Source organism: Saccostrea cucullata, unplaced genomic scaffold (assembly GCF_032062105.1).
Source record: "Saccostrea cucullata isolate Sc308-1 unplaced genomic scaffold, CSIRO_AGI_Scuc_v1 ctg2401, whole genome shotgun sequence".
In the NCBI taxonomy this organism is placed as follows: domain Eukaryota; kingdom Metazoa; phylum Mollusca; class Bivalvia; order Ostreida; family Ostreidae; genus Saccostrea; species Saccostrea cuccullata.
The window spans coordinates 20330-33811 of NW_026938167.1; the positions used below are offsets into that span (position 1 = coordinate 20330).

Consider the following 13482-nt stretch of genomic DNA (forward strand, 5'->3'; position numbering starts at 1 on the left):
CGTCATTGCTTATGAAAATATTCAGTGCTTTGAAGTCAGCATATATCCCCCTATGTAAAGACATAATTAAATATTTCTCCGTCAAAGTTTGATTGGGGGGGGGGCAAATATTGGTTATTACCGAATAAAGTCCTTTGAAAAAAAACTGTGAGCAATATGACTTGTTTTATTCATAGTTAACTACATGTAAGTGTTCTCTTTCTCTAGGATATCTAACCCCACTGTACGAGGGTTGTTCAATATATTTTGTCCCTTATGGGTTGTAACATAAAGTAGATCACTCGATTCGCATCCATGAATAAATATATCTTTTGCTGAGATTGTGTCCGAATTTGGAACACGTCCTTGCACTCTCAAACACACACTTACATTTTTAATTGACCTACCGGGATACACTGAACATAATTTCTGGATAAAACACGAAGTATGTAATCACATATATGAATGTATATTCTTGCTCGTTGTGTCATTGGTGTAGAACAAAATGAAATATAATTATGAAGAAATTGTTCGGATATATGGTAAAGGTCTGTTTTTCTTTTCGAAAAAGACAGTTAATCGATGTGTTAGCAAGTTTAAGAGTGGTAGAACAGATGTCTCCGATGAAAAACATTCAGGGAGTCCACCAAGAGCAGTCCCAAATAGAAGTTTCCAAAATCCGTGATATTATAAAGAAAGACGCATGGCTTACCATCAAAGAAATAGCAATATGTATGAGAATTCTAAGGGGCAGTGTTTTTACAATTTTTAAATTAAAATCAAAGTACCGTAAATCTGTGCAAGGTGGATTCCATATATACTCACCAAAGCTTAGAAGAGGGGTCACTTACAAAAATGCCAAAAACATCTGAAAATATTTAGAGATATGGACACTAGGAAGCTTTGTCATATTGGTCACAGGTGAGGAAACGTGGTTCCCCTTTTTTAAGCCAGAAAGAAAAGTAAAAAATGAAGATTGGATTGTAAAGAATATGAAAAGGCCAACAATTGCAAAAAGAACTCAAAGAAAGCTCTATATACAATGCTTTATCAAATCAAATGGTTTTGTAGTTCAATACGCAGTCCCACAGGGAAGAAGTGGCACTGAAAATATGTATTCCTTAAGTATACTTCTGAGGCTGTATAAAATTTACATAGGCGTAGTCACAGGGGGGGCAGCGGGGGCACTAGCCCCCCCACTTTCAGATGTGGGGGGGGGGGCAAGAGTATGTCTGTGCCCCCCCCCCCCCACACTTTTTAAAAGAAGAACAAAATCACAGCTATTTTCCCCAACATTACCTGTACTATAGGAAATATTCATTGAATGGATCCCCCCCCCCACTTTTTGACCCTTGTATAATTGGATTTGAAAGTAACTTGCCTTTGAAAAAGTTGGCCTCTACCCCCCCCCCTCCCCCCCCCCCCCCACGAAATAGGATTTTCGATTTTGGGGAACTTTCCTTTTTTTTTTTATTTGCTTGTCAAAGAATTTCTGGAGTTGAGCCCCCCCCCCCCCCACTTTTAATTTTTTTTTTTTTTTTTTTTTTTTTTTTTTTTTTTTTTGCTTGTCAAAGAATTTCTGGAGTTGAGCCCCCCCACTTTTAAGTTTGTGACTACGCCTCTGATTTACAAAACAGACAACCAAATACTGGTTTCAGAGGTATTAAACTCTTACATGACAATGTACCTGTCCATAAAGCAAACGTTACTCGAGAATATCTACAGCGTCAAAAAGTTATTGAACTTCCGCATTCTGCATATTCACCTGATCTTTCTCCTTGTGACTATTTCTTATTTCCAAACCAAACAAGCTCTCTCTGGAAGGCGTTTTGAATCACGATAATCACCGGGACTAGTATTTTTTAGTAGTTAAGGGGTTTACCACAAAAAAAAAATATGACAAGTTTTTTTGACTGAATTAAACGACTTTATCTCTGTATTCAATATACGGGAGATTACTAAGAAGGAATGAAATAAATATTAACTCATATTTCCAATTTGTTTTTGTTGTTGCAATATGAGTGGGACAAAAAATAATAAACGCCCGTTTAAACGTTGGACGACTTAATTGTATATGAAAATGTTTTTTTGTTTGTTTTTTTTTTTTTTTTTGCATTGTTATATTGAATGACGCTTTTTAATTTCAGACTTTTAACTGTTATTACAGATCTTAGGATTGGGTTTGTTGATCGGTGGTATTCTGATGAAGGTCAATGTATCTGCCATAAATGACGAAGTGAAACCTGCACTAAATGGAATAACTGTGTCCAGTTTTAAACTAGGAGACCTTGTTGACAACCTGTCCATCCTTTTCATTGTAATGGGGGTCTTTGTTCTTCTTGTCGCCGGTCTCGGATTATTTGGAGCCTGTTGTGAGGTCAAATGCATGCTAGTGGTTGTACGTTTTCATTTAATTTGCATTTTTTGAATTAGTCATAAAATAGATGAATATGTAAATAATTTTCTTGATAATATGGACTCTCAGGGGATAATGTACAGAGTTCACATAAAGAATTTAATTATTTTTCTTGCAGTACGCCATTTTAGTTGTGGTGCTTTTTATCATTAAAGTAACAGCAGTTGCCCTTTGGTTTACGATGAAGGGTGAGGTAAGCGCCTACATCTTACTTCATAATTCAGTCATTCAGTCAATTGATTTGTTTGTCAACCAATAATTTTTTTTATTTAATTCATTTTTAATGTTCTCTATTTAGTTATCTATCAACGCTGGTATAAGGTCAAGGAAATAAGTTATTGCAGGGAATAGAAAAAGGATAGATTCTTTGCAACATCACTGCATATAAACTTAAAAAGATATATTTTTGTTTAAAGACTATTTCCATGTAACTTGCATATCAGCAATTACCCAAGGTTTCTTGAAACTGTGTCTTGATTGAAATTTTTTCCACACCAATTTGTATTCTCTGTATAATTTCATTTAATATATGATTTATACTATATACATATATATACTTATTATGTTCCCCAAACGAAGTTGGGGAACATATTGTTTTTACTCTGTTTCTTATTATTATTATTATTATTATTTTTCTTCCTGGGAAAATTTTGTACTTGAGTGATCTTGTAAACTACACATCTGACTAAGGTAAAATGTTTTTAGGGTCAGTAGACATGTTATGTAGATTTGCCGAACAAAGGTCATTTTGCGCGCACGTGCTTGCAAGAGCGCTCACGTGCAACACTTGAAATGACCGATTTAATTGATATTGGCAAACTTTTCACATTTTTAATGAAATGCTTTGAAACTCATAATATAAGGATATATTCGAGCCATAGACAATATGGCATGGTCAAAATAGCAAGATCTCACGCGCATGCACGTGCGCTTCGCTCTGATTGGCTGAAACTAAAGTCTCTATATCTTTCTTGTTTTTTGACGAAATCCTTTTGAAATTTTGAACATAGCCATGCATTAAGATATCCTACAACATGATATATATAGCAATTATCATGAAAACACGTGCATGCACGTGCGCTGCAATCTGATTGGCTGAAACTTTAAATAGCTATAACTCCCTTGGTTTTCAACCAAACAGCATGGAATTTGGAACATAGATAGATATGATGAACGTCTTCTAGAAGGTATGGTCAACATGCACAAGCATACACGTGCGTGTACGTGCGCTGCAATCTGATTGGCTGAAACTTTAAACAGCTATAACTCCCTTTGTTTTCAACCAAACAGGATGGGATTTGGAACAAAGATATATATAATGGACTTCTACAAGAAAGCATGGTCACTATGCACATGCATACATGTGCGTGTACGTGCGCTGCAATCTGATTGGCTGAAACTTTAAACAGCTATAACTCCCTTGATTTTCAACCAAACTGGGTGGGATTTAGAACATAGATAGATGTAATAGACTTCTACAAGAAGGTATGATCACCATGTTCATGTATGCATTGCATGCTCGTAAAATGGGTAAAATCAAAAATACACTTGAATGAGCGTTTTGTTTTTTTTTTGTATACTTTTGGATTAAATACTTTAATATTTAGCATATTAAAATATATAGATTGTGTAGACAATATGATATGATCATCACGCACATGCATTTACATGCGCACGCATGCAATGCTTAAATCTGAATGAACTTGGTAAACTTCTGGGTAAACGTTGTTAAAGTCTCAAATGTTTAGAGTTTGTCTTATTTAATGAAACTTACAGGGAATATGGCACCAAAAGGGAGCTGGGGAGCGTTTGGGGAACATCTGTAACGGTCCCCGTTACAATAAGCACTAGTTCTACTAGTTCTGCTAATAACATTTTCATGCACATCAATAAGTGCATATATTCCCGGACTTTGAGCTTAAATACTATAATTCGTTATTTTATGATATCATTTCTAACAAATTTTTATTAAAACATTTCCATATTTGAATTTAACATTCTCATCATTTTTCAGGTAGATAAGACTGTGAAGTCTAGCTTGCTGAAATCCCTTAAAGATAATTACAAGACCGACCTGATTAACGGCTCCAACGTTGTGTCTAATGCCTGGAACTACATGTTTATGTCCGTGAGTTTTCAACCTAAGCATGTAATATATTACTGCGATGAAATCATATAATGTATTTTGAAGAAAAAAAAGGTTTTCATTATTTGTACAGATAAGCATTAATAAACACTTAATTGAATTAATATATTTATTTTTGTAAATATTTTACAATTGATAACAATGATTTAACCTCGTAACCCATGTATCTCCCTACCCCGCCAACAAAAAACCTTTTTTTCTACCACCGTACTTTTGAAAAATCATTGTATGAGTGTTCATACTTCAAACTGCAGCTTGAATTGGAAAAGTATACATATGTTAACCAAATATGTTTTAGTTTCAAAGCAGGGTATTGACAATTTTTGTTTTTATGACGTCCCAAACTATTTTGGAATATGTATTATTTTAGAGAGAGGAAAAAATAGACGAATTTTGCGCAGTTTTTACTATAAAACTTATAGAGAGCAGGCCTGCTCTAGAAAAATATTTACATGAAACATATGGAGATAACGAACGATAATTCAACGTTATATATCAAAATATTATGCTGGAGCAGACCAGCGCTCGGTGATGTGGTGGTCCTGGAGGTACTGGGCACGAATTGCCCTGCTACCTCCGATCACTTGGTATACGTCACAGCACCTGTCGTGACGTATATCTATCCTCGCTCTCTTTTCTGTTACATGCTGCAGAGTACAGACGTGTCTCTGTCAGCTCCGCCATTATTGTATTATATATGTTATAACTGCGGGCACTAATAAACAGCGGATTATTTAACCATAGTGTTTTCTTTATTCCGCCATCACTAGTAGTTAATATAGAGAAACGCTGTATTGGCGCTGCGAGCAGGGTATTTTAGTTTGACTGCGGGGTAAAACCTTACCTGCTCGTGTTAGTGCCCGTCGCCATCTTGGATATTTTTTCCTAGATGTAAGGCAGCAGTATTTATTTTATTTTGTATATACGTTTATACTTGCGTTTCTTGTTTAGCGGATTAACCGCTTAATTCATGTAAGGTTGTATTTTTGCCGTTTTAAGGATACCGGGCGAGATGGACGATGTGTTCAGTTCCTTTGGTAGGGGGAGTGGGACTTTGAGGCTTAGTGGGGACTGGGACGTTCGTGTTGGGGGAAATGACCAAGCGGGTCTGGGGAGTACCCCGGGAGAACGCAGTCCGCGGAAAGTTCCGCCTCCCGGAAGCGTGAGATTTTCTCCGGGTGCGTGTAGCACACCGATGCCCCAGGGGGAGGGTGCCCCGGATAATGTCACCCGGTATGAGGGCGGAGATATGTCGCTTACACAGGGAGCTGATGGGTCTTTGGAAACGCCCGGTTTCCAGCAGTTTTATTCCCTGCTCCAGGAACGACAGACTATCCTGGAGGGGGTCGTTGACCGAATGCAGGGGGATATAGGTCAGATTCAGGGAAATATTTCCCAGGTTCAGGGTGACCTTGGTGCAGTTAATAGCAGGGTAAATAGCCTTGGTCAAGACGTAGGAGTCCTGCGGGGGGGGGGGGATATAGGCTCATTAGAAGCTAACATGACGTCTCAGCTGGGGTCTATGGAAACCAATATGGGGGCTCTGAAAACCGACATGACGTTACAGCTGGGGTCTATGGAAACCAATATGGGGGCTCTGAAAGCCGATATGAAGTCTCATATGGTGTCTATGGAAACAAACATGGGGACTCAGTTAAGTAAAATAACTAAAATGCTTTCGGGAATGATGAAATCTGAGAAACCACAGTCAGTAACTGAGCCACAGGAGCTCAAAGTCACTGCCAGTCCGTCCAGGATTCCCTGGGTTCCTAGCTCATTGCCAGTGCAGTGTCCTGCAGTGCAGCCCGTCGCTAGTTTACCTAGCACCGAGTCTGTTCCTAACCAAAACCCTAAGGTCACTTCTGTTTCCGCATCTCAAAGTCAGCCATTTTCTTCAGTAGACTACAGTAGTCTTGGCTTGGGTTTGCCGAATACTATTACATTTGGCTCGTTCTTATCAGGGAACGGGGGGTATCCTATTCATCCTAGCACGGGCCCTTCTGTTCCGGGTCATGTTGCTGGTGCCATGGGTGTGCCAGTGACGGCACCAACTGCATCTGTGTCTTCTAGTGCAGCTAACTTGGGTAGTCAGGGCTCTGGCTACTATGGGGGTTGGTAGGGCAGTCGGCGGCACTAGGGGGAGCACGGTCATTTGTACCTGGAATAGGGGGTTGGTCTTGGGCACCTCAAGGTCACACATTAATGACTACGGCAGATGCATCCCAATTTCTGAGTTTAATACCTCCTGGTACTCGGAGTAGCGTGAGTAGGAATATTCCAGCTGAAATAAAGTGGATGAAGTACAATGGGGATGCGGAGTGGGGACCATTCTATTCAAAGTTCTCTACAATCGCCGAATATCATCAGTGAAGTGATCCCGACTCTCTGTTTGCCCTAAGTCTTACGCTAGAGGGGGCAGCTCTTAAGTACTTTGATATCCTCAGGCGACGAGACGCGCTGTTAAGTTTCCGAGAGGTCGTTCTCCGGATGGAGGAGAGATTCGGTAAAACTTCCCTCAGAGCCGCCTCACAGCTGGAATTTAATTCTATCTGCAAGCGAGCGGACGAAGCTGTAGAGCAATTGGGGACCGCGTAATGGACACTGCCCAGAAAGCGTTCGGTAGCGGAACTTCGCCGGAAGTTTTCCAAGAGCAAATAGTCGTTCGTTTTGCTCTGGGGTGTAATGACGGCGAGGCGGGACAGCAGTTAATTAATAATCCCTCGGGGACTCTGGAAGAAGCGATTAAGAGAGTCAAAACTTATCAGCTTAGTCGCAGAACTTTAGCTCGTCGGCCGAGAGCGGTAAGATCCCATCTAGAGACCGTCAAAATGACCAGAGTCAGTCGCCAAATCTGGGTTATTAACGGGCCAGATCAGATTCTGAAAGTCAAGATCTTTTCGTGGCACGAAGAGGTCGCTCGGAGTCAAGGGACCGTTCTAATCGTGCCAGCAGGGACCGTTCCGATCGTGCCAGCAGGGACCGTTCCGAATCGCTGGATCGGGGCTCGTATAGAACATACTATTCCAGAGACTCGGAGGACAGCACCCGAGGATTAAGTCCCGAGCGGGGGTCCTCGAGGGATCCGTCATCAAGTAGGGGACGTAGCCCTACACGTAGGGGGGAAATCAGCGAGTCAAGGGCGCTCTAAGAGTTCAGGGACAATTGTTTGTTATGAGTGCAAAGAACCGGGGCACGTACGGCGGAATTGTCTGCGTAGGAGCAACCCGGAGTCCCTGTGCCCGTGTCTGAAAAAAATGTGCAGAGACTAGGACTAGGGAGCGCTCGACTAGTGGTAATAGAGTGACCTTTGCTGACACTCCAGCTATCAAGGCCACTTATGTTATTCCTTCAGTTAGGTCAGGAAGTCATAGCATAGGCTCAGGTGCGTGGCGCATCCCCATATGCATAGGAGGTCAGCATATTAAAGCGACTATAGATACAGCAGCCGACATCACAATAATCTCATGTGAAGTTTATAAATCCTTGAGGCGGCCCAAAGTTGTTAGAGACACTAATGTTAGGCTAGCTGGCGAGGGAGCTGGTATGACCGCCCAGTACCTCGGAAATCTCAACTTACGCATTGGGGATTATGATTTTTATCACCGAATCTATGTTGGCCCTTTGCAAGATGAAATGCTTCTGGGGATTGATTTCCTGCGCTCACATGGTGCACATGTTTCATGCGAAGCAGGTACTCTAAGGGTCAAGGGCATAGACACACATTTTGCCCTAAGTTCTGAAGAAACAGTGCCAGTACTCGATGCGGTTTCAGTCCGCAGAGTGCGGGTCCCTCCGCACACTGCCCAAGTTATCGAGTGCACCCTTAGTTCCGAGATGCCAGAGTTTAGGCTGGAACCAGCTATCATTTTTCCGCCTGGTATAGTAGCCTCGCAGACATATAACGCTGCAGGAAAGGGAGCCAAACTGTGCATACTAAACTTGACTGACAGAAGCCACATTATAAAGACTGGTACCAAGTTAGGGGAAGCCGTCATTGCGGTGTCAGTTGAGGGTACCGATCCAACAGTGCGTCGTGTGTCAGCCGAGGGGGGAAACAGTAATAAGCATATTGCCCCACTGTTAGAACAATTAGGCAAGACCGCGCCTGTGGAAGTCAGATCTCAGGCAGCGGAGCTAGTCAAAAAATTTGCCGACGTCTTTGCTACTGATGACCTTGATCTCGGAAGTTTTTCCGAGATCGAACACCGAATCGACACCGGTAACGCGTCTCCTGTCAAGCAGCGGATGCGGCGCACCCCCGCTGTTTTTCAAGGGGAGGAAGAGGGTCATCTCGATAAGATGTTAAAAGCTGGAGTTATTCAGCCATCTTCTTCAGACTGGGCGTCCGCACCAGTTCTGATCCGGAAGAAGGATGGCAGCGTCCGTTGGTGCGTGGATTATAGAGCCCTGAATAAGGTGACAGTCAAGGACACGTACCCTCTGCCACTCATCGGGGAGTGCATGGACACGCTAGCGGGAAACCGCTGGTTCTCCAAGCTCGACGCTAACGCGGCTTACTGGCAAGTTAAAATAGCTCCGGAAGACCGGAAAAAGACTGCCTTTATAACAAAGTACGGCTTATTTGAATTTACTAGAATGGGGTTTGGTCTGTGTAATGCCCCCGCGACCTTTGCTAGGGCTATAAATTTGGTGTTGCACAGACTTAACTGGAAGATAGCCTTAGCTTTCTAAGACGATATCCTAGTCCTAGAATCTTCGGCGCAAGCTCACCTTGATAACCTACGACAAGTGTTTGAGCGATTCCGAGCGTATGTTCTCAAATTCAAGCCTCGGAAATGCGAGCTGTTCAAGACTAAGGTTGAGTTCCTTGGTAGAACCGTAAGCGAGCACGGAGTTGAGATTGGGGATCAGTATATTCAGTCAGTGCGTGACTGGCCTGTTCCGCGTGATGTTAAGGGCGTAGAGCGTTTCCTTGGCTTCGCCAATTATCACCGGAGTTTCATCCCTCACTTCTCCATAATTGCGGCTCCGCTGTATGCGGTTACCGGAAAAAGCGGTTTCCGGTGGGGCGAAGAGCAGCATAAGGCTTTCGCGGAACACATCCAGTTAATGACTAAGCCTCCAGTACTAGCAATACCGAACAGTACAGATCATTTCATCCTGGATTCTGACGCCTCGGATCATGCCGTAGGTGGGGGATTAAGCCAAATCCAGGGTGGTAAAGAGAGAACAATAGGGTATGGGAGTGCTGTGCTATCCGCAGAACAGCGCAGGTATTGTACTATTCGCAAAGAGCTACTGGCGGTTATTAAGTTTACGAGACAATTCCGCCATTACCTGGGTCGCGAGTTCACAGTCAGGACCGATCACCATAGTCTGGTCTGCTAATGAACTTCAAGCATCCGCAGAACCAGATCGCTCGATGGCTCGAAGAACTGAGCCAGTACAATATGCGGATCGTACACCGCCCGGGGAAGAAGCATGTGAATGCCGACGCTCTGTCCCGGGACACACCCGATTCATGCCAGGGGTACTCGACGAGAATAAGGGTCGAAGACTTGCCCTGCGGCGGATGCCGATATTGCCGCCGAGCCCACGAGCGCTGGCATGAGTTTAACACCGAAGTAGACGATGAAATTCCTTTGTCCCAACTCTTTGACGAAACGCCTGTGCCAGCGGAAAGTCCATCCGCTGAGGGGAGTAACTGTGATTCGTTAGATCCCACTCTCCGTCAGGCCATTGTTTCAAGTCCTTGGGAAGATACTCCCTTGACTGTGAGTGCTTCTGCACTACCTAGTTTTCAGATTAATGTCAGTGGGGTCTCGAGTTTGAATCCCAAGATTGAGACAGTTAGTCCTCAAGTCTGTCAGTTAACAGGTGGTACTGCGGGAATTTCACTAAATTCATACAGTTCCGCAGATATAGCTCAGAAACAGAAAAATGATGAAGCTATAGTATACCTGAGACAGTACTTAGAGTCTGGGGACTTACCTACCGAAAGCGACTTAATTATTTGCAGTCCGGAAGCTTTTTTAAGAGAAGTGCTATCTTCTGGAGCGAGATTGTTTCTATCTCGATGAGTCAGGTGTTGTTTGGCGAGAACCCGATGGCTCGGATGCGCCCCATCGGCTCCTTGTGCCACGGAGTCTCCGATCCGAGATCATGCACTTATGCCACGACATACCGTCGTCTGGTCACCAGGGAATCCAAAGAACTAAAGAACGCCTTAAACAACAGTTCTACTGTTGGCGCATGACAAAGGACATTAAGCTATATGTCAAGACTTGCGATGTATGTGCGAGGAATAAGCGAGGTTCGTTGCCGAACAGATCCGAGCTCAAGAGCATCAAGCCGGAAGCCCGATGGAGAGGGTACATTTAGACTTTCTCGGGCCACTTCCCCGAACTGATAGCGGAAACGAATACATACTTATGATGGTAGACAACTTTACCAAGTGGGTAGAGTGTATTCCGCTTCCGTCTCAAACAGCGGAAGTTACCGCTCGTTCCGCTATCAATGACTTCTTTTCTCGATTTGGCTATCCTAACGAAATCTTCCCAGATCAGGGCCGTAACTTCGAGAGCGAGCTGTTCTGTAAGATTTGCGCCATGTTAGGGATACAGAAAGCCAGGACCACACCCTACCGTCCTTCAGTCGCGCAAAAGGCAATGAAAAGGGCGCATGACATTAAGGTCCGTACCAGCAAGTTCAAGGTCGGAGATTTGGTTTACTGGCGCCGCAATGCGGGAAAAAAGGTAGAGTCAGTATGGAGGCGTCCTGGGATCATAATCGAAGCCAAATCGGACACAATATTTGTTGTCAAATCTCGGCGCGAGGTCAAGGTTATGCACCATGACAAGCTTAAAAGGTGCGAGTCCAGGCAACTCCCCAAATGGTTAATAAACTATAAGAATAAGTTGCTCGGACAGTCAGCAGCCCGAGATGGGGATAGTTCTCTTGTTCAGGATGTGGTGGCACCGCTGGGGACCGCGGACTCAGGAATAAGTCCTGAGAGCCCGGGGAGTGGGGGTCACTCAACAGTTAGCCCCAAGCCAGCGGAATCAGTAAGTCCGTATATGGGTACTCGAAAGCGGGTTAGGGAAAGACTAGATCAGTCCAAACAACCCCAGTCGCCCAAAAGACCTAGAGCGACTAGTGGAACTAAAACCAGAAAATATTGTGTTTGCTTACAGTCTAATCCCAAGGGGATGATGGTGCAGTGCGACATCTGTCGGGACTGGTTTCATCCTGGGTGTGTAGGTATAAGTGAGGATTATGCTAAATCTGTACCTCAATATATCTGCCCTGAATGCAGTCCCGTCGATGTTGGTCGCGACTAGTTTAGAGAATTATGTCCCCGCAGGGATGCGGGGTCAGGTTCAGCTATTTTAATTTTAGCTGGATTGTATATATGTTTGTTCCTACTGCTAGGGAAGCAGATCCTTTAATTACACAGGGATATTTCCCTGAGCTTATGATTGATCCTTGATGTTCCTGATTTTTATATACCATTGATGTCCCAAGGAGAATCCATTGGAGCCAGTTCCGGGATTGAGCGTTCGCGACGGAGTCGTGGACGTGATGTCACGCTAGACATCATGTCTGTCCTGGGCCCGGATGTCCGGATCTGGAGATGCCGACCGCAGAAGTTGCCGTGGAACCACCTGATGAGGACGACCCCGAGGAACCCAGTGATGGACCCGAGAAGACTCGGACGAGAGGCGCCCAGGAACGGACGTGAGATTCTGTGAAATGTGATATTAACTATTAATTTCTATTTATTTTATAATTTTTATTATGGACATTAATGCTTAAATACATGTAATATTGATATTGTATTATTATATGCTTGCTTGTTTATCTATGTAAATGTTATAGTGATTATGTTTAATTGATTTTAAATATGTTAGGCCCCGCTAAGATTTAATTGTCTATTTTTATGTATATTATAGTTTGTCCCATTGTATCTATATTACATGCTGGGACGCCCTTTTTCAAAATAGGGAGGAATGTGGTGGTCCTGGAGGTACTGGGCACGAATTGCCCTGCTACCTCCGATCACTTGGTATACGTCACAGCACCTGTCGTGACGTATATCTATCCTCGCTCTCTTTTCTGTTACATGCTGCAGAGTGCAGACCTGTCTGTTAGCCCCAATATTCTTGTATATTGTATTGTATAACTGCGGGCACTAATAAATAGCGGATTATTTTACCATAGTGTTTTCTCTAATCCGCCATCACTAGTAGTTAATATAGAGAAACGCTATAGTGACTTTAACTCGGAATATGGATGTGGATAAGAAATGCAACTTATGCAACAGATTTTAATAAATTAAGATCTCAAAATCAAAAATCGTCCAAAGGTTAATTATCAAAATGATGCTTTTCAAATGTCACTTAACATATTTCCATATAAAATGTTTTCACAGTTAGATTGTTGTGGTGTGAACAGCTCGCGTGATTTTCTTGGTTTCTCATGGACTCATCCAGGTTCCTCGACTTCAACACCAAGAACATGTTGCAAAAATGTAGATTCTTCAAATTATTTACAACATGCATGTTCCTCAGGCTATAATGATAAGGTAATGGTTTCCTTTATGCATATCATTGTTTAAAACAAATTCAACAAGTAACAAATAAAAACACGTAAAAGATTATATTTTCACTTCGTTTAATACTGGTGTATCATTTATCAGCTACGCTATCTATATTTATAAACTAATATGCTCAATAAAGAAAAGGTCTAAAATTTCCATATAGTAGACATTTACTCCGTATTTTCTTTGCTGGTACTCAATACATATTTGACGTATTCCTTTTATGCTTTATTGGCAGGGATGCTACGATGCTATAAAAGATGACATTTCAACTTATGGAAATGTGTTTGCAGGAGTTGGAATAACAGTTCTTTTCATTGAGGTAAGATCGTTTAAAAAATTCAGAAATGAAATGAATATCAAATTCAAATATTTAAAAAG

At 42.6% G+C, this 13482-nt stretch overlaps 1 protein-coding gene across 3 annotated transcripts in view; it reads left to right on the forward strand.

Annotated features, from left to right (window-relative positions):
• The window catches only part of LOC134249546 (tetraspanin-18B-like), a 29215-nt gene that overhangs the window by 15443 nt on the left and 290 nt on the right, over positions 1-13482 (forward strand). For all 3 annotated transcript variants that reach the window (XM_062731881.1, XM_062731880.1, XM_062731882.1), the window contains 5 exons: positions 2147-2377; positions 2514-2588; positions 4410-4523; positions 12934-13086; positions 13340-13423. In XM_062731881.1, the coding sequence (XP_062587865.1) occupies positions 2147-2377; positions 2514-2588; positions 4410-4523; positions 12934-13086; positions 13340-13423 (657 nt within the window). The remainder of the gene's footprint in view (positions 1-2146; positions 2378-2513; positions 2589-4409; positions 4524-12933; positions 13087-13339; positions 13424-13482) is intronic.